We start from the raw sequence: 26,400 nt of genomic DNA on the forward strand, positions 1-26,400 counted from the left end.
ATTAAAATGGGGGACCCCCCCAAAAAAATGACGTGGGGTCCCCCCTAATTTAATAGCTAGCAAAGGCTAGGCAGACAGCTGGGGGCTGATATTAATAGCCCAGGAAGGGAGCCATGAATATTGGCCCCCTCCCAGGCTAGAAACACCAGCCGTCAGCCGCCCCAGAAATGGCGCATTCATAGGATGCGCCAATTCTGGCACTTAGCCTCGCTCTTCCACGCTGCCCTGGTGCGGTGGCAGGGGGTAATAGGGCTGGGGTTGATGTCAGCTTATAATGCCAGCTGACATCAAGCCCAGGTTAGTAATGGAGAGGCGTCTATAAGACACCCCCATTACTAACCCCATAGTCAAAGTTAAAAAAAACACAAACACACAGAATAAAGTCCTTTAATTGAAATAAACACACAATTCTTTATTGTTCTAAATTAAACCATACTTACCATCACGCCCATTCCAGCTGAAGCCAACGATCTCCTGCAATAAAAGTAAAATAATAAAGCAACCTCATCCTTACCTCTCCATGGTTCCCAGGACCGATCCAGCTCTGCTACATTCACATGACAGGCTGGACCGCAGCAGAACGCTGCCATCCAGCCTGTCATCCCGCAGACACTGAGAAGCGCAGGCATGCTTGCGCTCTGCAGTGTCTGGCTGTGACGGCATCCAGATGAGCCGACAATGAACTCAGCTCACCTCCTGGACGTCCGTCACTGACAGCGTGGGAAACTTCTACTGCGCATGCGGGGAGCAGGAGAATTTTCCCACGCTGTCAGTGACGTGCATGAGGTGAGCCGAGTTCATTGGACATGATCTCGGCTCATCTGGATGCCGTCACAGTCAGACACTGAGGAGCACAAGCATGCCTGCGCTTCTCAGTGTCTGCCGCATGGCAAGCTGAACGGCAGCGTTCTGCTGCGGTCCAGCCTGTCATGTGAATGTAGCAGAGCTGGACCGGTCCTGGGAACCATGGAGAGGTAAGGATGAGGTTGCTTTATTATTTTACTTTTATTGCAGGAGATCGTTGGCTTCAGCTGGAATGGGCGTGACGGTAAGTATGGTTTAATTTAGAACATTAAAAAATTGTGTCTTTATTTCAATTAAAGGACTTTATTCTGGGTGTTTGTGTTTTTTTTAATTACTTTACTAGAAATTCATGGCGGTCATGTCTAATATTGGCGTGACCCCATGAATTTCGGGCTTAGGGCCAGCTGATAATGCCAAGCTGGCCTTAACCCCTTTATTACCCAGTGAGCCACCGCACCAGGGCCCTGGATGAGTTGGGTACAGCGCCAGAAGATGGCGCTTCTATGAACGCGCCATTTTCCGGGGTGGCTGCGGACTGCAATTTGCAGCGGGGGGGCCCAGAAAGCTTGGGCCTCCCTGCGCTGCAGATTCCAGCCCCCAGCTGCCTAGTTGTACCTGGCTGGACACAAAAATAGGGCGAAGCCCCACGTCTTTTTTTTTTTAATTATTTCATGAAATAATTTAAAAAAAAAGGGCTTCCCTATATTGTTGTGTCCGGCCAGGTACAAATAGGCAGCTGGTGGTTGGGGGCAGCCCGTTCCTGCCTGCTGTACCTGGCTGGACACAAAAATATGGCGAAGCCCACGTCAACATTTTTGGGAAAAATTAATTACAAAATTAATAATAATTTAGGGACTGCATCTTTATTAACCCCTCAATTGTCATTTAGTGTTAAAATAAAGGATTTTTTAAAAAGAAAATTGGCGTGGGATCCACCATCATTATAGTCTCTAGCGGAGGTTAAGCAGACGGCTGGGGCAGATGTTTGAAGCCTGGGAAGGGGGTAATACCCACGGAGCTTCCCAGGCTACTAATATCAGCCCCCAGCTGAATACCTAGCCTTTACTAGCTATTAGAATGGGGGACCCCCCCAAAAAATGACGTGGGGTCCCCCCTATTTTAATATGTTTATGAGTGACAGTTTTCCTGCTATATACCTGCATGTCATAAGAATTTAAATTAAAAAAAGGACCATGTTAAATTCAAATCTGTTTTTTTTTAATTTTTACCGGTGTTTGGTATGCGTTGGAAAAGGGGTAGTCTTATACGGTGAATATATCCTAAACTCTATATTTTAACAGGAAAGTAGGGGGGGTCGTCTTATACACCAGGTCGTCTTATACGCCGGAATATACGGTAGATAGGACTGTTTATCAGATGCGATTGTTCAAAGAATATATTTTTTATTTTTGGGTTGTCCATTAAAAATAATAATTCCAGCAGTTACATAAAATAGGTGAAATAGTTACAAAATGATTTTCCATTTGTCCATAATTAGCCTATTAGTTGAGATTCACCCATCTTTTCCTGGGATCCTGAATGGTAGGTTGCGTCTGTCTGTGTCCAGCACGTGTGTCAGGGCCTACATGTCAGCTGCCTCTTCAGCTCTTAGATCCTAGCACTGAGCCATGTAATGTAGAATGGAAAAGAGACCCCGAGCCTCCCACCCTGTATGGGTTATATTGGCCCCTCACAGCACCTGTTCTTCTGCTTATGGCACTAACTTACACTGAGCTAAAAAGACAAGAATAGCCTGAATGTCTTGTCAGCAAAACCTAGCTCGAGGCTGATCTATATAGAATTCAGATTAAAAAATGAATATCCATAATTCATATTTAACAGTAATATAGCACACCTAGAAGTGTATAGGATTATAATGTGTTTTACAATATTATGGTTATATAAGAAATTTCAAGAATGTGGAATGTTAATTGTAAGATATAGTGACTGCAAGTTATCAGACGGTAATGGGCAAGCTGAAAGGATATATAGGAGAGATGCATGTATGTCATCCCTATGGTATGTTATTTTATTACTGTATGTACTGGTTTCTTGGTTTGTAGAAAAAATCTAATAAAAAAATAACTATAAAAATTTATTGGATTAAAAAAAAAAAGATTAGGAAAAAGGCTTCTCCCCTGTGTGAGTTCTCATGTGTCTATCCAAAGCTGATTTCTGGTTAAAACCTTTCCCACATTCTGAACACGAAAAAGGCTTCTCCCCTGTGTGGGTTCTCTGGTGCTTAATCAAAGCTGATTTATGGTTAAAACATTTCCCACATTCTGAACACGAAAAAGGCTTCTCCCCTGTGTGAGTTCTCTGGTGACTAACAAAATCTGATTTATGGTTAAAACATTTCCCACATTCTGAACACGAAAAAGGCTTCTCCCCTGTGTGGGTTCTCTGGTGCTTAATCAAAGCTGATTTCTGGTTAAAACATTTGCCACATTCTGAACATGAAAAAGGCTTCTCTCCTGTGTGAGTTCTCTGGTGATCAACCAAAGTGGATTTCCGGTTAAAACATTTCCCACATTCTGAACATGAAAAAGGCTTCTCCCCTGTGTGGGTTCTCTGGTGCTTAATCAAATCTGATTTCTGGTTAAAACATTTGCCACATTCTGAACATGAAAAAGGCTTCTCCCCCGTGTGAGTTCTCTTGTGGATATTAAGAAGTGATTTCTGGTTGAAATATTTCCCACATTCTGAACAGGAAAAAGGCTTCTCCTTACTGTGAGTTCTCTGGTGTCTAACAAAAGCTGATTTCCAGTTAAAACATTTCCCACATTCTGAACATGAAAAAGGCTTCTCCCCCGTGTGAGTTCTCTTGTGGATATTAAGAAGTGATTTCCGGTTAAAACATTTCCCACATTCTGAACATGAAAAACGCTTCTCCGCTGTGTGAGTTCGCTGGTGCGCAACAAAATCTGATTTCTGGTTAAAACTTCTGCCACATTTGGAACAAAGCAATCTATTGTCTGCTGTGTGTATTTTTTGATGCTTAAGAATAGATTTTTCGAGGGTAAAACTATTTCCATTTTCTGAACGTGAAAATGACCTCTTTCCTTTAGGAGCAGTTCGTTTTTTAATGCTTATTTTTTTATTTTGATTTTTTTCCTTCATAGTCGGTAATGAATCAGAAGACAGGACCTGTTCCATAGGCTTAGATGATAGATCTTTGCTTTGAAGGGATGATGGTATATCCGGAGAAATGGCATTCACTTCAATTGTATCCTGTAAGATCTCAAGATCATTCAATTTAAAAATCTCCTGTCCCTCCGATCTCCTGGTACAGTCATCTGCCAAGAAAAAAAACAATTAATAATTTTGAATGAAATATCCTTGAATTTATATTTTTGAACATTTCTACTTAAATGTCTGTAGAAATGGCAAGTTATTGACAGAATGACAGTGAAACGTGAAAACCTCACAGGATGAACCAGTAGAGCGTGGTGTTGAACTGTTTGTTCATTCTGTCTCCAAAATATGGAATAAGAAGCCACTAAACAATGTTATGTAGACAAAAATAATATCAATAAAAACGTCTTCTCATCCATAAACCAATGCAGCAAAATCCGGTCTCCCAAAGTCAAATCTCCCCCTTCCTTCTAAGCCTTGAAGTGTGCCTAAACAATATTTAGCAACCATGTATTTGGCATTACTATAGTGAGAAGAACCCACTTAATCTACAGTGTGTGTCTCCTGGAGCACAATCTGGGCACTATGTGTTGGGTAATAAAATGGCAAATGCGTAATTTTCACTCTCCAACATCCACTGCGTGTTAATTTCTGGAAAGTGATTGTGGAGTCAAAATATTCACTGCACCAATAGTTAATTCACTGAGGGTTATAATTTTCAAAATGAAGTTACTTTATGGTGATTTCTACTGCTCTGGTTTTCTGTCATTTTATTATATTAAGGCATCTGTAAATGGTGTGTCCCATCTCCTCTGGTGATAAATGGATTATATAGCACCAAGCCTGTTCGTGGTGGCCATCTTTTGAACTGCCAGGTGACCATACAGTTCATACAGTGCCCCCAATACATTGTGTCTGGGAACTATTCCAGCAAGATCTGCATTCCTAATAGCTAAATGTCGCTCCTTCCCTTCTTAACCTGCCATGTGCCCAGACAGTAGTGTACAGCTGTATATAGGGTATTGTCAAATTCAAGAGAAGTTGGAAAATAATTTGTAAGGTCCATTTGTTTCCTATTATCCTTTGTGAAGAATTCCAAAGTTATCTCCACATAAAGTGACACATGTCAGATTTGAAAATGGAGCCTGACTAGAAACATAAAACTGGCTGCAGGAAGAGGTTAAATCAGAGGATCACTGAAGTCAAAAACTGTGACTATAGACAATAACACATCTACTGAAATGATCAAACTCAACAGTCTCCATCAGTTAAAAACGAGTAACTAGTGGTGAAACCTCTCTGGGGTAATTAAGAGTATGGGGCTCGGTGGCTCTTAGCAATCTAAACTATCGTAAGGGACAATATTTTCTGTCAGATGAGTTTCAAGAAGAAATATTAGACATTTAAAGAGAACTTTTCATAATAGTGCAGAGCTGAGGTGTCTTAAATTTAGACCTCGGGCATTGGGAAGACATAATGGAGACCTTCTTTTAAAGACAACGAGGGAGTTACAGAGTCACATAAGTGAGTCAGGCCGATTCCACTACACTCAAACTATCATACAAAATGAACCTGTAAAAAAAGACACAATAAAAGATATGTTACATCCCCAACAACAATATATGTATCAGGGGAGAACTACAACACTAAACCGGAATTGCAGTCATTTATGGTGGACCATTGGAGCTACTATGAGTCCTGATGAGAAGAGTAGAGAAAGTATTGGTGCTCCTGTCAGGCAAAATGTATTTTTGGTCATAGTTTTAAAAAATGAGAGCTGTCTCAAATCTCCACCCCCCCTGTCCATTTGTAAGAGTTTTACATAGAAGTCACTGTTGCTTTTCCCCCAAACCTCAGGAATTTTTAAGAGCGTCATAAAGCCTCAGCTCAGAAAAAGCACTGGTATACCCTGGATTTTTCCCTCCAATCCTATTGTTTAGCTGTACAAACGTTTAATGTCGATTTTAATAATGCACATGACTGTCACAAACACAGGGACCACATTTTTGAGATCGTCAACTTGGAGACTATCTCAACTAGGAGACCACCGGAAGCCCGGGAAATGGGTTCTGAGCATCATAGAGATTTCATATTTGATATCCATCTTCATGAATAGTGTTGAGGGCAAACATGATGTCTCCATCTTGGATGTGGGACCCCCCCACACCAAGATATGAAATCTGAAGGAGTTTTAGGTCTTCTGCAGCTGGGTGGGTTCACAAAGCCGAGCCCCCGTGTGAGGTAAGCACCATGGGTGTCTCCTAATGTTTTGGCCCCTTTACTAAAAACCAGAACGGCCATTTTTTAAGTCATTCTTGCCCCGGGACGTCAGATGCATGCACACCACGCTGCGTTGAAGAATCGCATCTAATTTCCGGGGACCCGTCCCCCCCACAGAATCTGAGACCATCACCACGTGGCACAGGTTTTGCTATTACTTATCCCTTTTATTTTAATAACTGTTTATGCATATATGTACATTGTCTCTTTTATAATATCTTTTGTAAATACTGCCCACTTTCGGGAGTAAATCATTATTATTTACCAGCTTCGTTCTTCTTGTCCTATGTCGAGCACCCGCTAATTCACGTTACCTAATGGGTACCCGATCCACCTGTTAAGCGATTGGTGGTGGCAGTATACCAGTATTTATGTGATAATGTGGTTTGAGGGTGGCTGGTCGGAGGTATATATACATTCCTGGAAGGAACTGGTGGTATATATATACGTCCTGTTACATCACGTGCCGCAATAGTCGACATAAATTAGAGCAGCTGCGCCCGTGCTTATCCTCGGTCAATACCGTGTTTGATCAGCAGGATAAGGGGGCACCAGAGAGCTGCAAGGTCTGACCAATTGGTGTTTTCGTGACAGCTCCCCATTTCAGGAGAGATTGTGCAGTAATCTGAATTCCCTAGGATTGAAAACATAATGGAATTTATGATGTGGAGTGAATCCATGAAACCAGGGCTCGAGCCATGCCAACACATCTTCTGCAGGCGTGAATATATGTATATTACAGCCTTCAGCCAAGCACAGCTTAGAGATATATCATGGCACAGGTGTAATGTTTTTATGTAGTTTATCACGATCCTGTTTGAAGTTAATTGGTTTGAAAAGTCAAGATAAAGGGAAACTCTGTTGTTATTGTACAGAAATTCACACTTGGCCTCAATGCACATTTAATGTTGATCATAAAAGCGAAGTTTGTCCAGAAAGACTGGACCTGGTCTTGTAGGAACCATATGAGCACATTCAGCAGCACAGAAGGGAGAGAAGGTAGATTCATCCAATAAGATATCAGGGATCTAGGAAGCCAACACCATCATTACCCTCCGCTTTCTCTTACAGGCCCAGCATAATATTTTTCTTCAAGTGATTTTCTAACGTGTCAGCACATTCTACGTACGCGGTCATTTGGCTTTGTTACAGATCTGGGCAGGTAACGGACAGAGTCTCCTAATCCCAGGAGGTAGGTGGATCCTCCAGGTTGTAAGTTCTCTAGAAAAGGTCTTTCCCAATTCACAAAGTAATTTGAACATTTTCGGATGGAGGAGAATGTTATGCTCTAGCGGCAAAATGGTGATCACACGATTGTGATACTACCGGACTGCACTACCAATAGAGCAGCCACAGCTGGTGACTGAGAAGACTCTGTGACTTCTCTGCATTTAGTGGTTACTACTCACCTGGATGGTTATCTGTAGGAATCTCCTCTTTACACCGCTCATCACCCCTCACATATGTCTCTGTAGTATTAATATGGGTCAGATCTTCACCCTGAAACAAATATTGTAAAAGTCACAGACAGATGGAGAAGTCCCATCTATGATCAGCTTTAATCCTGCCATCTCAACCGTTCTCATTATAAAACATATAATCCTGGTGGATAAAACAAGACTGAGCACAAGACCTTCACAGCCGTCTACACATCATAGGGGAGATCTCATGACACCTTCTCTCCATCTACCTGATGATCCTGAGGAACATTGGGGTCTTCCTGTTTACAGTCTTGTGAAAGAAGAGGATGGGGACATCTCTCTGGTGTTGTCCTCTTACTGGATCGATCTGGAGGAAACACATACAGGGACTGAATTCATCCTTTATATACAGATAATTATAGGCCATGTGTATTTAGTCCTGTTTATTACCTGGCGATGTGAGGCACTGGGGAACCTCCATCATGACGTCCTTGTACAGATCTTTGTGTCCTTCTAAATACTCCCACTCCTCCATGGAGAAATAGACAGCGACATTCTGACACCTTATAGGAACCTGACACATACAATGATACCGTCACCCCCCCGATCCCTTCATAGCATTACTGTATAATGTCCCAGAATTCCCAGCAGTGTCACCTCTCCAGTCAGCAGCTCAATCATCTTGTAGGTGAGTTCTAGGATCTTCTGGTCATTGATGTCCTCATGCATCAGGGTGTAAGGTGGAGGCCCTGTGATTGGGCTCAGGGGTCTTCCCCATCCCTCAGACACAGGGTCCTGACAGCGCTCACTAGAGGTCTTCACTACTATGTAATCCTGGTAATGGAGAAACTCATTAATAAATCTCACTACAGACATTTCCAGAGTCCTCACCTATCCAGTTCTGTCCATCTGTTATTCCCATAGATAAGAATGATGTAATGTGACGTCATCAGAATCTCTCACCTCTCCAGTAAGACGGAAGAGGATGTCTAGGGTGAGGTGTAATATCCTCTCCGCCATCTTGTCTCTGTCCATATCCATCTTTGATGGGTAAATCAGGAAAATTCTCTTATCTAGAAGATCTTCACTGAGAGGATCCGATATTGTAGAAACCTGAATAAGAAGATGAGACAATGTAACATAAAAATCCTGTGTAATAATACAATTACTGGAGATAATAAGGGAAACATATGAGGAGATTTATTATTTTACAGTATTCAGTTTTCTTCTTCACATCTACTAATAAAACCTACTGTATATATTTTATGCCACAGAAAACAAGCAGTTTCTTCCTCTCCAGTTGAATATGTTTCTCATAGACTCATCTTCCATAACACTAATTGTCGTCTCATTTACCGACACTGGAATCAGCATTAGTAATACTGCAGGAGATATTCATTACACGTGACATGAGAAATAATTACTTCATGGTGAGGACGACATATTCATTTCTACTACAGCTCTAGAAACATTTTTGGCCAAAGTCTGTCACTGACTACATCACCACCAGCCGTCTATATGAATGTTTCCCGTCTTCCCCGGGCTCTACCATGTTGGATCTCATCACTGATTCACACACAGAAGTTTGAGGCTTTTATAAAAGCTTTTTTGTTTGCACAAACACCGCAGACAGAAATTATTTGATACCAAAGTCTCCATATACAGTTTTTTATGGGGTTTATTTATGGCCTTAGGCTTTCCTATATTACAAGAAATACACCAGAAAAAAAATCAGATATTAAAATGTTTCAAAAGAAAACTGGCACCAACAATTCTTGTAAAAAGAAAGAAATTGCAAAACGTATTAGGCCCATTGTTATTTCTTAAGAAGTTAAACATTTGTTTTTTTAAAAAAATAACTCTTTTGGGCACCAGAACATAGATGTACACCGCAGGGATGGCACAAGTGCGGCTGCAACAGAAACCTTGGCAGTTTAACCACTTGCTGCTGTCAAAAGGAAACATGGCATCTATGAAGGTTTGACAAAGTTTGGCTCAATTCCCCTCCTCACCCAAGTACTCAATAGTAATAAGTTACCTTTTAACACCCCCAAACACATTAGACTAAAGTTGCATTAAAGCACTGATTTCAGTGGGGTTTAGTCGACTATACAATGTATTTGGGGCCTACCGACATATAATGTCAGGGCAGAGAAGGATCTGGCATCCTGAATTTCAGAGGCTATTCCGTTTGTTCTTCCTGTAGATAATCCTCCGCTATAGGAGTCCGGAGGTGACTCTCTCATACAGACCACAGGAAAGATGGAATATTTGTGTGTATGGGGGAGTCGGGAGAGATAGCCGTCTGCCAACACTTATCTCATGTGTATGGAGTCGTTAGTATTACACTAACAGGCAGGGATAATACACGGCACTACAGTAGTACAGTGCATCACTGAGCAATCAGAGTCTTGCATGTTGTATGATCGCACTAATCAGTGTTGTTTAAAAAAAGGTTTAAAGTGAAAAAAATATTACAGTTTTATCAACAAGAAATATCAGTCACTATAGTGAAAACAGATTCACTGCGCAATGTTAGGTAAGTCACGTCCATAACAACAATAGCTATAAGTGGACCCCCCAACCTCAAAAGGAAAAAAAAAAAAAAAAAATATATATATATATATATATATATATATATATATATATATATATAGAGAGAACTCATATCTCCTGACTCTGCAAGCCTGGACCAGATGATGTGGAGATGAATGAGGAAGAACAATGTCCAAGGGTACGTGCCCACGATCAGGAATAGCAGAGTTTTGGATGCAGCTCATCTGCGCTGCGTATAAAACGCTACATTCCACATTAGGTACCAGCAGGTGTAGTTCTATAGAAACTTAAAACTTAACGTTTAATACCATTAGATAAAATATATGCCAAATGCAAGGACCTAAAAACACACAGTTTGACTGCCTGTGGTATATAATAACCAAGAGAACTTCCATATATTGTTACTTCCAGAGATATAGATATATGTCATATAAGCATATTACATCTCTAACACAAACCAAGGAAGGAATGGCAAATAGGAAAAAAGATAATGAAGCCCACAGTACACTATATCAACTTATTGTACCCCAATATGTGGGAACATGAAGACATTCACCCTGAGATATGGGAACATGAAAACACTCGCCCCATCAATGGTGACCATTTAACTCTGCTATATAGAAATGGAACATCCTCACCAATTTTGATGACTGTCCATGCTCTCGGATCCCAGAGGGGGCTCCATATGATGGTGGTGAACCGAAATTCATAAGGTCACCAACCAAATACCGCTCCCCAGATGCCGCTCCCGACGCGTTTCTTAGCCTTAGCTATTCATCAGGGGAAAGAAAAAAGAGGACATGCGGTATGCACGCTGCCCAAAGTCGCGCAGCTCATTCACCAGACAGCGCTACTTCATGCTCTATTAGATCCTCTTTTGAATCCTAATCGCGCTCTGTTCATAATCGTGTCACTTCCGGTTCCGGTCACCTGACATCCGGTATGTGGAACGCAGATGCCGGCCGTGACACGCAGACGTCACTTCCGGTATGCGCGTCATAGACAAGGAAAAATCGCACATAACGGAGCGATAGCTAGGGGACACGCAGGATCACCAGCCGGCATCCTGCTTTGGATGTCACCATAAAAGGGGTCTCATCCATGAATATCCCAAGCCATGGAAAGTGTCCAGAACATATAATAACTGGCACTTATCCTGGCAACATACCATATGTACCGCGGTATATATAAAACACGCGTTCATTTTACCCCAGTGGTTAGAAAGCTGGAAATGCTTCATAGGTCCAGAATCGCACAGTGAAGCTACGGCCCAGCCCCAGGAGCGCACTTTAAACCCAAAATAGTGATGAAAGAAAAATGACAAAAACAGAAACAAAAAAATATATAAAAATAGGAAGGAGAGGGGTATGAAGGGATATGAGGGAACATAAGGGAAGAATGGAGAGGGACCGCACCTCATAGAGTTGGAGAGTTGTCCCAGTCGCCCCCTCTTGGTGGGGCCGTAACTTTGTCAATTCCCATGTAGCGTATTATATCCCTACTGTTCGGATGTACGTTATTCACGTGTTTTGCCAGGGGGGTATCTCTTTTCAGGGCGATATCTCTTTGGTGCTCTCCTACTCTTCTTCTCAATTCTCTCTTTGTCTTCCCTATATATTCCATTCCGCAGACACATTTAGCCATATAGATAATTCCCTTCGATCTACAATTAATGAAATGTTTGACAACAAATGTTTTTCCGGTGACATTACTTATGAAGTTTTTCCCTTGCGTAATAACTTTACATGATACGCATCCACTACATCTAAAACAGCCAGTTATGGAGCTTTTCAGCTTTTTGTTCCCCATATGGCCCATATAGTGACTGTGGACCAATCTGTCCCTAAGGGATCTGCCCTTTTTATATGTAATCATAGGTCTTGAGTCGACCATGTTACCAATATCCTCGTCCATTAATAGAATCGGCCAATGTTTTTGTAATATCCTACGGACTGTATACGACTGATTAGTGAAAGTAGTGATGAGTCTGCAGAAGGCCGTTCCTATAGATATAGGGTGAATTAGGGAGAGGAGTGTAGGGACAGCCGTCGAGGAGTGGGGGCGCCATTTGCGCAGGTTTATAGGGTGCCAACCTCCACTGTCAGGTAGGGATATTACTTCAGGTGCTGAATAGGGATGTTTATAGGTCCCCTGGTTCCCTACATACATTCCTCTAACTCTCCAACTCTATGAGGTGCGGTCCCTCTCCATTCTTCCCTTATGTTCCCTCATATCCCTTCATACCCCTCTCCTTCCTATTTTTATATATTTTTTTGTTTCTGTTTTTGTCATTTTTCTTTCATCACTATTTTGGGTTTAAAGTGCGCTCCTGGGGCTGGGCCGTAGCTTCACTGTGCGATTCTGGACCTATGAAGCATTTCCAGCTTTCTAACCACTGGGGTAAAATGAACGCGTGTTTTATATATACCGCGGTACATATGGTATGTTGCCAGGATAAGTGCCAGTTATTATATGTTCTGGACACTTTCCATGGCTTGGGATATTCATGGATGAGACCCCTTTTATGGTGACATCCAAAGCAGGATGCCGGCTGGTGATCCTGCGTGTCCCCTAGCTATCGCTCCGTTATGTGCGATTTTTCCTTGTCTATGACGCGCATACCGGAAGGGACGTCTGCGTGTCACGGCCGGCATCTGCGTTCCACATACCGGATGTCAGGTGACCGGAACCGGAAGTGACACGATTATGAACAGAGCGCGATTAGGATTCAAAAGAGGATCTAATAGAGCATGAAGTAGCGCTGTCTGGTGAATGAGCTGCGCGACTTTGGGCAGCGTGCATACCGCATGTCCTCTTTTTTCTTTCCCCTGATGAATAGCTAAGGCTAAGAAACGCGTCGGGAGCGGCATCTGGGGAGCGGTATTTGGTTGGTGACCTTATGAATTTCGGTTCACCACCATCATATGGAGCCCCCTCTGGGATCCGAGAGCATGGACAGTCATCAAAATTGGTGAGGATGTTCCATTTCTATATAGCAGAGTTAAATGGTCACCATTGATGGGGCGAGTGTTTTCATGTTCCCATATCTCAGGGTGAATGTCTTCATGTTCCCACATATTGGGGTACAATAAGTTGATATAGTGTACTGTGGGCTTCATTATCTTTTTTCCTATTTGCCATTCCTTCCTTGGCTTGTGTTAGAGATATAATATGCTTATATGACATATATCTATATCTCTGGAAGTAACAAAATATGGAAGTTCTCTTGGTTATTATATACCACAGGCAGTCAAACTGTGTGTTTTTAGGTCCTTGCATTTGGCATATATTTTATCTAATGGTATTAAACGTTAAGTTTTAAGTTTCTATAGAACTACACCTGCTGGTATCTATATCTACTTTTGTGTAGTTGTTTCTATTATCCCCGTTGCTGCATTTTGATACATTCCACATTACAAGCACAGTAGATGGGATTTATAGAAATCCCATGCCCACTGTGCTTCTATTTGACGTTGCATAAACTCACCGGTGGTGCGGGTTTACGAGCCACAGCATGTTAATTTCTGTTGTGGAGACACTAGTCTCCGCAAACAGAAATTTCCACAATAGAATGTATTAGATGTGGTAAATCCGCATTGTTCAATGAACACATGCAGATTTAACTGCGTGATTGAATGCAGCGTATGAATGCATAATGCAGAAGAAGCAGTCTGGAACTTTCTGGTTACATGTAGCAGTACATAACTTTTGTTACAAGCCACAACAGTCCAGCAAACCATTATGGGAAGGCCCATCATCCCCTGTGTCACTACGGCCCCTGAGAGCTACTCTAAGCTCCCAGTTGATTTGTGAGGACCTCACTGGCTGAGGTCCATCGGTACAACTTCTTAGTAGTACTCTCTATGTCCATTCGATGACTGGCTTCCTCAGGGGCTGGGGTTATAATTAGTGTTGAGCATTCCGATACTGAAATATCGGGTATCGGCCGATATTCGCGGTATCGGAATTCCGATACTTAATTCCGATACTTTTACAATATCGTATACCGGAATCGGAAGTTCCCATAATGCAATGAGCCAGTTTCATTTTATTCAGCCAATGAGGATCCTAAGAAGTGTGGGCACATCCTGTTAGGCATGTAGGCATCTTAACTAATGGCATGGCTGTGATTGGCTGCTGAAATGATGTCATGATGCACTATAAAAGCCGCCGCCGCCATTTTGAGCTCACTCTGCTGTGAATTCAGTTAGGCATAGGACGCTGCTGTTCTGAGGGACAGTTTTAGCTACCTATTTGGTCTATTCTGCTTTACCCAAGCTACTTTATAAATCGCTGTGCCTTGCAGCGCTAGTGCACAGTTCTCTGCGCTGTTCACGGCTGTCTGCAAGGTCTGTGTGTGTGTGAGTGCAGCTCACCCTGCAGTGTGTGCTTCAGCCACGTCTGGTTGTAGTGCACTCAGTGTGTGTCACTGCCTCATACATTGTCCTTTTTTGACAATTCATAATTTTTCCAGATATCTCCTATTAGTGTGGTGGTTCCATCCGTATTCAGCTAAATTGGTTCCAAACACACTATATAGGAGTAGTTAGAGGAGCCTTTCTGCAGCATTGCGCCCTGCAGCCCCAGCCAGATTAGTATTAGCCTATTTTTTGTAGCCTCATCTATTGCATTGTAGGTTACCTTCCTACATTGTAATAGCTACAAAAAGTTTGTGATACTATCGGTATTACATCTTTGGGCACATCCAGTGTCTTTTTGTGACAAAAAAACGTAAATAAAGTTCACCAAACACTCCACTTTACAGTTGTGTAGGCCACATTAGCTCATATTAAAGTCTAGTCCATACTTTATAAAATTAGTGTTTCTTATACATGTTAGCAGCTGTTCAGGAATAAGCATACTAAGGCCTTAGTACTTTTCTGCCTATCTTTATCAGACTACCAAGATGAAGTAGGCAGGGAGTAAGGCATGTGGTCGTGGTCGTGGAGTTTCTGCAGGGAGAGGACGTGAGGATTCTGTGCCTGCAGGGAGAGGACGTGGGGATTCTGTGCCTGCTGCGGGCACCAGTGACTCAGCATCCCCCAGTTTTACCAGGGAACAGTCCTTTATGCGCAGCTTTGTAGGAGCTAGCCGTACCCCACTACTGCGAGAGGACCAAATTGAAGCCGTTGTCGGATGGATTGCAGCTAACGCATCGACTTCAATTAGTTCCAGATCCTCTCAGGTCCAGAGCACTGAAGAGCACCCATCTGTCTCTTCACCACCTGCCAAATTGCCCAGGCAGTCAGAGAGCCCTGGACAGGAGCCAGCTCTACTTCTGTTCTCTGAATCTCTTGGCTTGGAAAGAGGGGGTCAGCCAAGCAGAATTCGAGAATTTGAAGAAGAGGTAGTATGCAGTGATGCGCAACCGTTTTGTCTCTCTGAATCTGAAGAGGCGGGTGGGCCAGTGCCTATGGTCAGCAGCACACCTCAGTATGCATCTGATGATGAGACTCAGGTGCCTCTTTCTGGTGCGTACTGTGCTGTCGAGACTACCCAGGAGAAGCAGTTGTTTGAAGAGGGTGGTGTAGATGATGAGGTCCTTGACCCATCATGGTGTGAGGGACAGGAAGGTGGTGGGAGCAGCTCTGAGGAAGAGATTCCCCAAACAGCCCAAAAAGGAGGGATAGGGAGGGGGCAGACTTGGTTGCCTGTAGCCTCCACTTAGGCACCCATTAGGAGCATGGCTCTTCCAAAATCCAAAGCGGACGCTCCCAAGACTTGCAGTGCCTGGTCCTTTTTTGACACAGTTGCAGATGACATTTGCTTTGTCAAATGCAAGCAGTGTAATCAGAAGGTGAAAAGAGGGAAAAGTGTCAGTAACCTCAATACCACAAATATGTGGAAACATGTGCGGACCAAGCACGTGGTGGAGTTACAAAAACACACTGAAGACCTAGGCCAACCTACAGCGCCACCTAACACCTCTTCAGCTCGTGTTGTAGCCTCTTCCTCCAGCTCACACACAGCTGGTTCGGCTTCCTCACAGGATCGCCATGGAAGAATCTCTGGCACTGTTGTACAGAGACACAGTGTAATTCCACCCACAGCACCACTTTCCCAGTCATCCTCACACTCCCAGGCCAGTCTACAGCCATCGTTAGCACAGGCATGGGAGAAAAGGCGCCCATACTCGGCAAACCAACCCCGAGCACAGGCTCTGAATGCTGGCATTGCTAAACTACTGGCCATTGAAATGCTATCATTCAGGCTGGTGGAGACTGACACCTTCCGTAACTTTATGGCATTGGCAGTCCCACAATACAACGTGCCCAGCCGCTTTTATTTCAGCAGGCAAGCCGTCCCTGCCCTGCAACATCATGTGGAGGGAAAAATTAAACATGCGCTACAAAACGCCGTCAGTAGCAAGGTCCACCTGACCACCGATGCGTGGACCAGTAAGCATGGACAGGGACGATACCTTTCCCTCACTGCCCATTGGGTAAATGTTGTGGAGCCGGGTACAGATCTTGAGAGTGGCGCTGTACGTGTTCTGCCAACTCCAAGGACTGCAGGAATCCAGTCTGTACACATTGACTCCTCCTCATACTCCAGTTCCTCTGAATCAGCGCTGCAGGAGCCGTCACGGTCTACCTCCACATCGACCCGTGAACGGTTACCTGTTATGATGACCGATATGAGCACAGCCGTGGCCAAACGTCAACAGGCCGTATTAAAATTAATTTCTTTGGGGAATCGAAGCCACACAGCGCAGGAGCTCTGGAATGCCATCAAGCAGTAGAGCGACGTGTGGTTTGTGCCAGCGAATCTCCAGCCAGGCATGGTAGCGTGTGACAATGGCCGAAATCTGGTGGCAGCTCTGGGCCTAGGCAACTTCTCTCACATCCCATGTCGGGCACATGTGCTCAACTTGGTTGTGCAGAGTTTTTTGAGGGACTATCCGGATCTTGATGCACTGCTTCACAAGGTCCGCATAGAGTGCGCTCACTTGCGGCATTCCAGCAACGCAAGATCACGCATTGCAGCTCTGCAGCGCCGATTACGTCTTCCGGAACATCGCATCATATGTGACCTACCCACCAGGTGGAATTCAACGTTACATATGTTGGAGAGGTTGTGTGAGCAGCAGGCAGCAGTAATGGAGTACCAGCTGCAGCAGGCGCAAAAAAGTCGCAGTGCGCGCCGTTCACACTTCACCACCACTGAGTGGGCCTCTATGAAGGACATTTGCCACGTTTTGCATGCCTTCGATTATTCCAAAAGGATGGCGAGTGCAGATGATGCACTAGTCAGCATGACTATCCCCCTTATCTGCCTGCTTGAAAAAACACTGCAAGCACTAAGGGACAAGGTTTTGGAAGAGGTGGAGGATGAGGAGTCACAAATGCCATCTGATTCTCTACAGTCTGCGCAACGTGGTTCCTCACAAAGACCTAGGCAGGGGACACTTTGTGAGGAGGATGAGGAGGAGTCAATGGATGAGGAAGACATCTGTCCAGAGGAGGGAGGTACACAATGCTCTAGTAGTCAGTATCTAGAGCGAGGGTGGGGTGATGCAGAGCAGGCAGAGATCACGCCTCAAGCAGGGGACAGCGTTTCTTGGCCAGTTGGCAGTCTGCAGCACATGGTTGATTTCATGCTGCAGTGCCTGAGAAACGACCGCCGCATCGCCCACATTCTCAACACGGCTGATTATTGGGTGTCCACCCTCCTAGATCCTCGCTACCGGGACAACTTACAAAGCCTCATAACACCACTGAACCGGGAGCGTAAAATGCGGGAGTACCAAGACGCACTGGTGCATTCCATCATGTTCTCCATTTCAACCGAGAGCAGTGCTGCTAGTGCTTTACAAAGCAGCTCAGTGCATCGAGGCAGTGGAGGAAGCTCTGCACAAAGAGGGAGCAGAAGCAGAGCCTCAGCACAAGGCAAGACCAGTATGGCCCAAATGTGGCAAAGTTTTGTGTCCCCACCGCCACAAATGTCTACACCATCACAGACGGCTCCAGTCAGCAGGAGGCAACGTTTTCGTCAGATGGTGACAGACTACATGTCTTGCCCTCTCAGTGTACTCCCAGACGGCTCTTCTCCCTTCAAGTTTTGGGTCTGTAAGCTGGATACATGGCCAGAGCTTAGTCAGTATGCATTGGAGGTGCTAGCTTGCCCTGCTGCTAGTGTATTATCGGAACGCGTCTTTAGTGCCGCAGGTGGTGTACTAACAGACCGTCGTATGCGACTATCCTCCGATAACGTTGACCGGCTTACTTTTCTCAAAATGAACAAGGCCTGGATCTCTCATGAATTTGCCAGTCCTCTTCCAGAATAAGTAATTGGTTGGCAACAGTATCCAGGTCTCCTGTTGTGTTCATGTTTCTACCACCTGAACTGTAATCCCTGAGCTCCAACACCGCCAGTTGGCGCTCAGAAGTGCCGTCTGCACAGTCAACACTTGCTGCCGGGTTATTGGGGTTCAGTAACGTCAGCTGTACCCCTGCTGTGCGGACGGCAATTTCTCCTGCTCTGTCCTCATTCACACTACTACAAATTTTAAAGTTGCTCCAATTACACCTCTGGCTCCTCTGTTTTCAGTATTATCCCTGAGCTCCAACACTGCCAGTTGGCGCTCGGAAGTGCTGTCTGCACAGTCAACACTTGCTGCCGTGTTATTGGGGTTCAGTAACGTCAGCTGTTCCCCTGCTGTGTGTCCGGCAAATTCTCCTGCTTTGTCCACATCCACTGTACTACTGATTTAAAACTTGCTCCAATTACACCTCTGGCTCCTCTGTTTTTAGTATTTACCCTGGGCTCCAATACCGCTAGTTGCTGCTCAGAAGTGCCGTCTGCACAGTCAACGCTTGCTCCAGTGTTATTGGGGTTCAGTAACGTCAGCTGATCCCCAGCTGTGTGTCCGGCAAATTCTCCTGCTTTGTCCACATCCACTCTACTACTGATTTAAAACTTGCTCCAATTACACCTCTGGCTCCTCTGTTTTTAGTATTTACCCTGGGCTCCAATACCGCTAGTTGCTGCTCAGAAGTGCCGTATGCACAGTCAACACTTGCTCCAGTGTTATTGGGGTTCAGTAACGTCAGCTGATCCCCAGCTGTGTGTCCGGCAAATTCTCCTGCTTTGTCCACATCCACTGTACTACTGATTTAAAACTAGCTCCAATTACACCTCTGGCTCCTCTGTTTTTAGTATTTACCCTGGGCTCCAATACCGCTAGTTGCTGCTCCGAAGTGCCGTCTGCACAGTCAACGCTTGCTCCAGTGTTATTGGGGGTTCAGTAACTTCAGCTGATCCCCAGCTGTGTGTCCGGCAAATTCTCCTGCTTTGTCCACATCCACTGTACTACTGATTTAAAACTAGCTCCAATTACACCTTTGGCTCCTCTGTTTTTAGTATTTACCCTGGGCTCCAATACCGCTAGTTGCTGCTCAGAAGTGCCGTCTGCACAGTCAACGCTTGCTCCAGTGTTATTGGGGTTCAGTAACGTCAGCTGATCCCCAGCTGTGTGTCCGGCAATTTCTCCTGCTCGGTCCACATTCACGCTACTACAGATTTTAAAGTTGCTCCAATTACGCCTCTGGCTCCACTCTGTTTTTATTATTTACCCTGGGTTCCAGCTGTTTCCCAGCAGTGTCTTTGGCACGGGTACTCCCTCCTGCCCAGCCTGGTTCCAGCACGCCAGCTGTTTCCGGGTAGTGTCAACGTCACTTTGCCTCCAATGCATTGTCCTGTCGTGTTGCGGTCGGGTTAGCCGACTCTATGGTGCCTGCAGTTTAGGTGACTCCTATGTGGGCTGCGGGATCTGGCAATGAAGGCTGGTTCCATAGTGCCAATAGGACAAGCACCCCCTGTAGGACTGTGGGTTTTGGTAACTGCGGCCGGCTTGCGGCCTTGAAACTTTTTTTTACATGGGTACCTTCTGCTACCCCTCCGGGTTCCAGTACCGTCAGCTGGTTCTTGGCAGTGCCTTTGGCTTAGGTGCCTCCTTCTCGGTATCCAAGTTCCACCAACGTCTGCTGGTCCTTGGTACTGCTTTCTGGCACAGGTACCTCCTGCTTAGTAACCGAGTTCCAGTACCGTCAGCTGGTCTTCGGTAGTTCCATTGGCTCTTGTACCTTCTGCTACCCATCCGGGTTCCAGTACCGTCAGCTGGTCCTCGTTAGTTCCATTTGCTCTTGTACCTTCTACTACCCATCCGGGTTCCAGTACCGTCAGCTGGTTCTCGGCAGTGCCTTTGGCTTAGGTGCCTCCTTCTCGGTATCCAAGTTCCACCAACGTCTGCTGGCCCTTGGTAGTGCTTTCTGGCACAGGTACCTCCTGCTTAGTAACTGAATTCCAGTACCGTCAGCTGGTCCTCGGTAGCTGTACCTTCTGCTACATTTCCAAGTTCAAGCTTTTTGAAATGGTTCTTGGTAATCACTCTGGATCTCCCTGACGAGGACCCTGAAGATGAGGACCCTGAAGACCACCCCGAAGAAGACGAGGACCCCGAAGACAAGGACCCTGAAAACGAGGACCCTGAAGACCAACCCGAAGAAGACGAGGACCCCGAAGACGAGGACCTTGAAGACCAACCCGAAGAAGACGAGGACCCTGAAGACGAGGACCCTGAAGACGAGGACCCTGAAGACGAGGACCCTGAAGACGAGGACCCTGAAGACGAGGACCCTGAAGACCAACCCGAAGAAGACGAGGACCCCGAAGACGACAACCCTGAAGACGAGGATCCTGAAGACGACCCCGAAGAAGACGAGGACCCCGAAGACGACAACCCTGAACACGAGGACCCTGAAGACCAACCCGAAGAAGACGAGGACCCCGAAGACGACGACCCTGAAGACGAGGATCCCGAAGACGACGACCCTGAAGACCACTCCGAAGAAGACCAAGAAGATGACCCTGAAGAAGTTGACCAAGAGGATAAAGAAGAAGAAGACAACCACCAAGATACAGAAGAACAAGAGACAGAAAACCAAGAAGCAGAAGTACAAGAAGCTGCAGAACAAAAAGCGGAAGAACATTAAGCATAAGACAAAAAATCAGAGCAAAAGATAATATCTAAATTATAAGCAGAAGATGACTAAGCAGTGTATGGGGGTGAGTCCGTTCCTCCTCGTGGTGCCCCTGGAAAAGACCTGCTGCTGCAGGCCAAACTGAACGCAGACAAATCCTGTTGTAAATCTTTTGTGACAAGCAGAACGAAAGGTGTAATGTTCAAACTTTTATAGATAACAACTACAGGAATGCCTGTCACAAATAAGAATATGATGAAGATGAAGAAGTAGAATATGAAGAAGATTAATAGTTGAATAAGAAGAATATGAAGAATGTAAAAAAAAAGAATAATAAAAAGAAGGTGAAGAAGAAGAAGATGAAGAAGGTGAAGAAGAAGAAGATGAAAAAGATGCTGATGCTGAGGATGATGAAGGAGAGAGTGTGGGAGAACTAAAAAAGAAGGTGAAGAGCATGGAAGTAATGAAACATAAATATCTGACAAAATTTAAAAATACTTAACATAGTCAATATTTCGTAACTCAGAACGTCTTAAAAAATATATTAATTCCTGCTATTCCATTTGATTGGGCTAAACCTCTATGCCTTTATTGTCTCCCCCACCTCCCCCAATACATTCTACATTATTCTTAGTTGTTTTCCTTCATGTAGAATTAACCTACAAGGAAAGAAAGGGTTTTCTTTTCATTCCGATATTTCTGTCCCATTGACTTGCATTGGTTTCCGGTATCGGAATCGGCGATATCCGATACTTTTTGGGTATCGGTCCGATCCAATCCGATCCGATATTTCCCGATATAGGAAGGTATCGCTCAACACTAGTTATAATGCAATAAAAAATGGAGTCACTTACCTTTTAAAGCCTTTGCTTTAGCACCATAGGTCCAATAGGTACCAATAAATTGGCCACTTCTATGTCCAAAATCTTAACAGCTTATTGCTCTTTCTTCCTGCAGTCATAGTGGAGATATGGCGAAATTTTAAATTGATCTACCACTTTTAAAGATAAATCATGTTTTAATGCTTTTAATCCTTTATTTAGGGTTTATTTACCCCTACAGTAATTTGGTAATACGCAAATATCTCATAGGTCCTGGGTTTATTAGCATTTGCACCAAGAATGGGGCTAAGTAAGTATTTATTAATTAGCCGTGGGGTAGATAGTACCATATTGTGTATGTAGGAGGCAGTACTGTGGGAAAATTTTACTGTGTGTGGGGAGGTGGCAGTACTGTGGGAACATTACACTGTTAGTGGGGGATGGCAGTCCTCTGGAAACATTATAATGTGCATGGAAGGATGGTGGTACTGTGGGAACATTATACTGTGTGTGGTGGGAATGGTGGTACTGTGGGAACATTATACTGTTAGTGGGGGATGGCAGTCCTCTGGAAACATTATAATGTGCATGGAAGGATGGTGGTATTGTGGGAACATTAAACTTTGTGCTAGGGGAATGCTAGTACTGTGGGAACATTATACTGTGTGTGGTGGGAATGGTGGTACAGTGGGAATATTATAATGTGTGTGAGGGATGGTGGTACAGTGGAAACATTATACTGTGTGTGGGGCGGATGGTGGAACTATGGAAATATTATCTTTTGTATGAGAGATGGCAGTACTGTAGGAACATTATACTGTGTGAGGGGCATCATACATACTGCATAAGGAGTGTAAGATTGTGCGCCATAAAAAGAGAAAATCCTCAGTGTTGTGCAGCATTTGTATAAGAAGATTGCCATCTGTCGTCCAAGCGGAACCCTCCAGAACCAATGGGAAGAGGTCGAGTTTCAGGAAGGAGTCTAGATGGTTCACCGGGTAAGGTGACTTTGATGACACAGTTTCTTGACATAAAAGGCCAGCTCCCCAAAATGGGAGCAGATTTGTTGCCAAGCAAAGAATCGAGCACGATATGTGCAGGGGAATCTGAAGCCGAGGAACCAGGCCGTGGTAAAACCCAAGGCAGCGCGTTGTGGTGCGCCGGGAAGCAGAACCCGGCCGGTGCCAGATGAGTCCCAGAATCCAGTCTATGCTAGCTAAAGCCCAAGAACCAGACCTGCGCCGGTCAAGAGCCGAAGTCGCAGCTACGCCAGTCAAGGCCAGAGAACTAGACCCCAGTACTTCGGGTATGAGAAATGCCCACAGTTGGATAAGCACTGAAGATCCGCGAGGAGATTCCTCTCGGGAGTATACGGCTACAGTTAAGAGTGGGAGGCGCAAGTGAGCCAGGCTGCTGCTTCCAGCACTGACGTATGCTACAGGGGTTGGTCCAGGCTACTACAACAAGCAGGGCAAGGCTGGTTGAAGTGATGGCGGCCCAGCGAGCCTTGATAAACTTTGTCAGGAGGACTTGCATCCTACGGGGAAGAACCGGAAACCCCCGCTAGGGAAAATATTATATACAGTGGGTACAGAAAGTATTCAGACCCCTTTAAATTTTTCACTCTTTGTTTCATTGCAGCTATTTGGTAAATTCTAAAAAAGTTTATTTTTTTTCTGAATAAAGTACACTCTTCACCCCATCTTGACTGAAAAAAAAAAAATGTAGAAATTTTTGCAAATTTATTAAAAAAGAAAAACTGAAATATGACATGGTCATAAGTATTCAGACCCTTTGCTCAGACAATCATATTTAAGTCACATGCTGTCCATTTCCTTGTGATCCTCCTTGAGATGGTTCTACTCCTTCAATGGAGTCCAAATGTGTTTAATTAAACTGATAGGACTTGATTTGGAAAGGCACACACCTGTCTATATAAGACCTCACAGTGCATGTCAGACCAAATGAGAATCATGAGCTCAAAGGAACTGCCCAAGGAGCTCAGAGACAGAATTGTGGCAAGGCACAGACCTGGCCAAGGTTACAAAAGAATTTATGCAATACTCAAGGTTCCTAAGAAAACAGTGGCCTCCATATTCCTTAAATGGAAGAAGTTTGGGACCACCAGAAGTCTTCCTAGACCTTGCCATCCAGCCAAACTGAGCCTTGGTGAGAGAGGTAAAGAAGAACCCCAAGATCACTGTGCTGAGTTTCAGGGATGCAGTAGGGAGATGGGAAAAAGTTCCACAAAGTCTATCAATGCAGCCCTCCACCAGTAGGGCCTTTATGGCAGAGTGGCCCGACGGATCCTCTCCTCAGTGTAAGACATATGAAAGCCCGCATAGAGTTTGCTCAAAAACACATGAAGGACTCCCAGACTATGAGAAATAAGATTCTCTGGTCTGAGACGAAGATAGAACTTTTTGGTGAAAATTCTAAGAGGTATGTGTGGAGAAAACCAGGCACTGCTCATCACCTGCCCAATACAATCCCAACAGTGAAACATGGTGGTGGCAGCATCATGCTATGGGGGTGTTTTTCAGCTGCAGGGACAGGATAGCTGGTTGCAATTGAAGGAAACATGAATGCAGTCAAGTACAGAGATATCCTGGATGAAAACCTCTTCCAGAGTGCTCTGGACCTCAGACTTAGCCGAAGGTTCACTTTCCAACAAGACAATGACCCTAAGCACACAGCTAAAACAACAAAGCAGTGGCTTCAGAACAACTCTGCGACCATTCTTGACTGGCCCAGCCAGAGCCCTGACCTAAACCCAATCGAGCATCTCTGGAGAGACCTGAAAATGGATGTCCACCAATGTTCACCATCCAACCTGACGGAACTGGAGAGGATCTGTAAGGAAGAATGGCCGAGGATCCCCAAATCCAGGTGTGAAAAACTTGTTGCATCAATCCCAAGAAGAGTCATGGCTGTACTAGCTCAAAAGGGTGCTTCTACTCAATACTGAGAAAAGGGTCTGAATACTTATGACCATGTGATATTTCAGTTTTTCTTTTTTAATAAATTTGCAAAAATTTCTACATTTCTGTCTTTTTTTCAGTCAAGATGGGGTGCAGAGTGTACTTTAATGAGAAAAAATGAACTTTTTAGAATTTACCAAATGGCTGCAATAAAACAAAGAAAGAAAAATTTAAAGGGGTCTGAATACTTTCCATACCCAGTGTGTGTGTGTAAATATATATATATATATATATATATATATATATATATATATATTTGTCGGGACCATCACCCTTGTCAATAGCTAAAGTAACATACGGTCAGAGGCTGCGTTTACAGTTAGAGTGAGCCGGAGATTTCATTGTATATCTGATATTCTAGATTTCACCTTGTAATCTCCCTGTTCTGCATTATTCACTGTTGCTATAGTTATCACAATTCCCCCATATCAGGGACATAAATAATTATATTTGTTACTCCCACATTGTGTATGTCTGTGCGTTGTATCCAGTCACCTGATTACAGGGCATAATGGGGGCATTACACTGTGTGGGGGCATCATACATCCTGCATAAGGGGCATAATGGGGGCATTACACTGTGTGGGGGCATCATACATCCTGCATAAGGGGCATAATGGGGGCATTACACTGTGGGGGCATCATATATCCTGCATAAGGGGCATAATGGGGGCATTACACTGTGTGGGGGCATCATACATCCTGCATAAGGGGCATAATGGGGGCATTACACTGTGTGGGGGCATCATACATCCTGCATAAGGGGCATAATGGGGGCATTACACTGTATGGGGGCATCATACATCCTGCATAAGGGGCATAACGGGGGCATTACACTGTGTGGGGGCATCATACATCCTGCATAAGGGGCATAACGGGGGCATTACACTGTGTGGGGGCATCATACATCCTGCATAAGGGGCATAATGGGGGCATTACACTGTGTGGGGGCATCATACATCCTGCATAAGGGGCATTACACTGTGGGGGGCATCATACATCCTGCATAAGGGGCATAATGGGGGCATTACACTGTGGGGGGGCATCATACATCCTGCATAAGGGTCATAATGGGGGCATTACACTGTGTGGGGGCATCATACATCCTGCATAAGGGGCATAATGGGGGCATTACACTGTGGGGCAGTAAAGGGGTCCTGTACTATGAGAACAATACGTTTCCTCCCTTCCTGTCTCCATAGTTGGGTCGTATGTATCTATTACAGGAAACAGAACAGAAACCTTATGATTCTTATAAAGGGGCAACACAAGACCCCAAAAGAGTCTCCGTGCTGAAGGGGTTAATGCCCCCTGCGCCCAGTAATGGGGGTCTCCACATACCTCCACCTGCAGAGCCGCCACAACATATATGGCTGCTCTGTGCGCACAGGAGCTGTGATGAGGTCACAGGAGGGGAGGAG

The 26,400-nt window shown here is 44.6% G+C and overlaps 1 protein-coding gene across 1 annotated transcript; it reads right to left on the bottom strand.

The window, feature by feature from the left end:
* Window positions 1–2,158: 2,158 nt before the first annotated feature.
* Window positions 2,159–26,400, bottom strand: LOC141176048 (uncharacterized). The gene is made up of 8 exons (XM_073660027.1): window positions 26,321–26,400; window positions 22,033–22,129; window positions 8,604–8,753; window positions 8,298–8,474; window positions 8,091–8,214; window positions 7,910–8,007; window positions 7,629–7,719; window positions 2,159–4,100 (listed from the first exon to the last, which is right to left on the bottom strand). The coding sequence occupies exons 3-8, from the start codon at window positions 8,679–8,681 to the stop codon at window positions 2,923–2,925; spliced, it is 1,746 nt and encodes a 581-aa protein (XP_073516128.1). The 5' UTR covers window positions 8,682–8,753; window positions 22,033–22,129; window positions 26,321–26,400; the 3' UTR covers window positions 2,159–2,922.

Source organism: Phyllobates terribilis, unplaced genomic scaffold (assembly GCF_046119375.1).
Source record: "Phyllobates terribilis strain yellow unplaced genomic scaffold, ASM4611937v1 Scaffold_17__1_contigs__length_24005725, whole genome shotgun sequence".
In the NCBI taxonomy this organism is placed as follows: Eukaryota; Metazoa; Chordata; class Amphibia; order Anura; family Dendrobatidae; genus Phyllobates; species Phyllobates terribilis.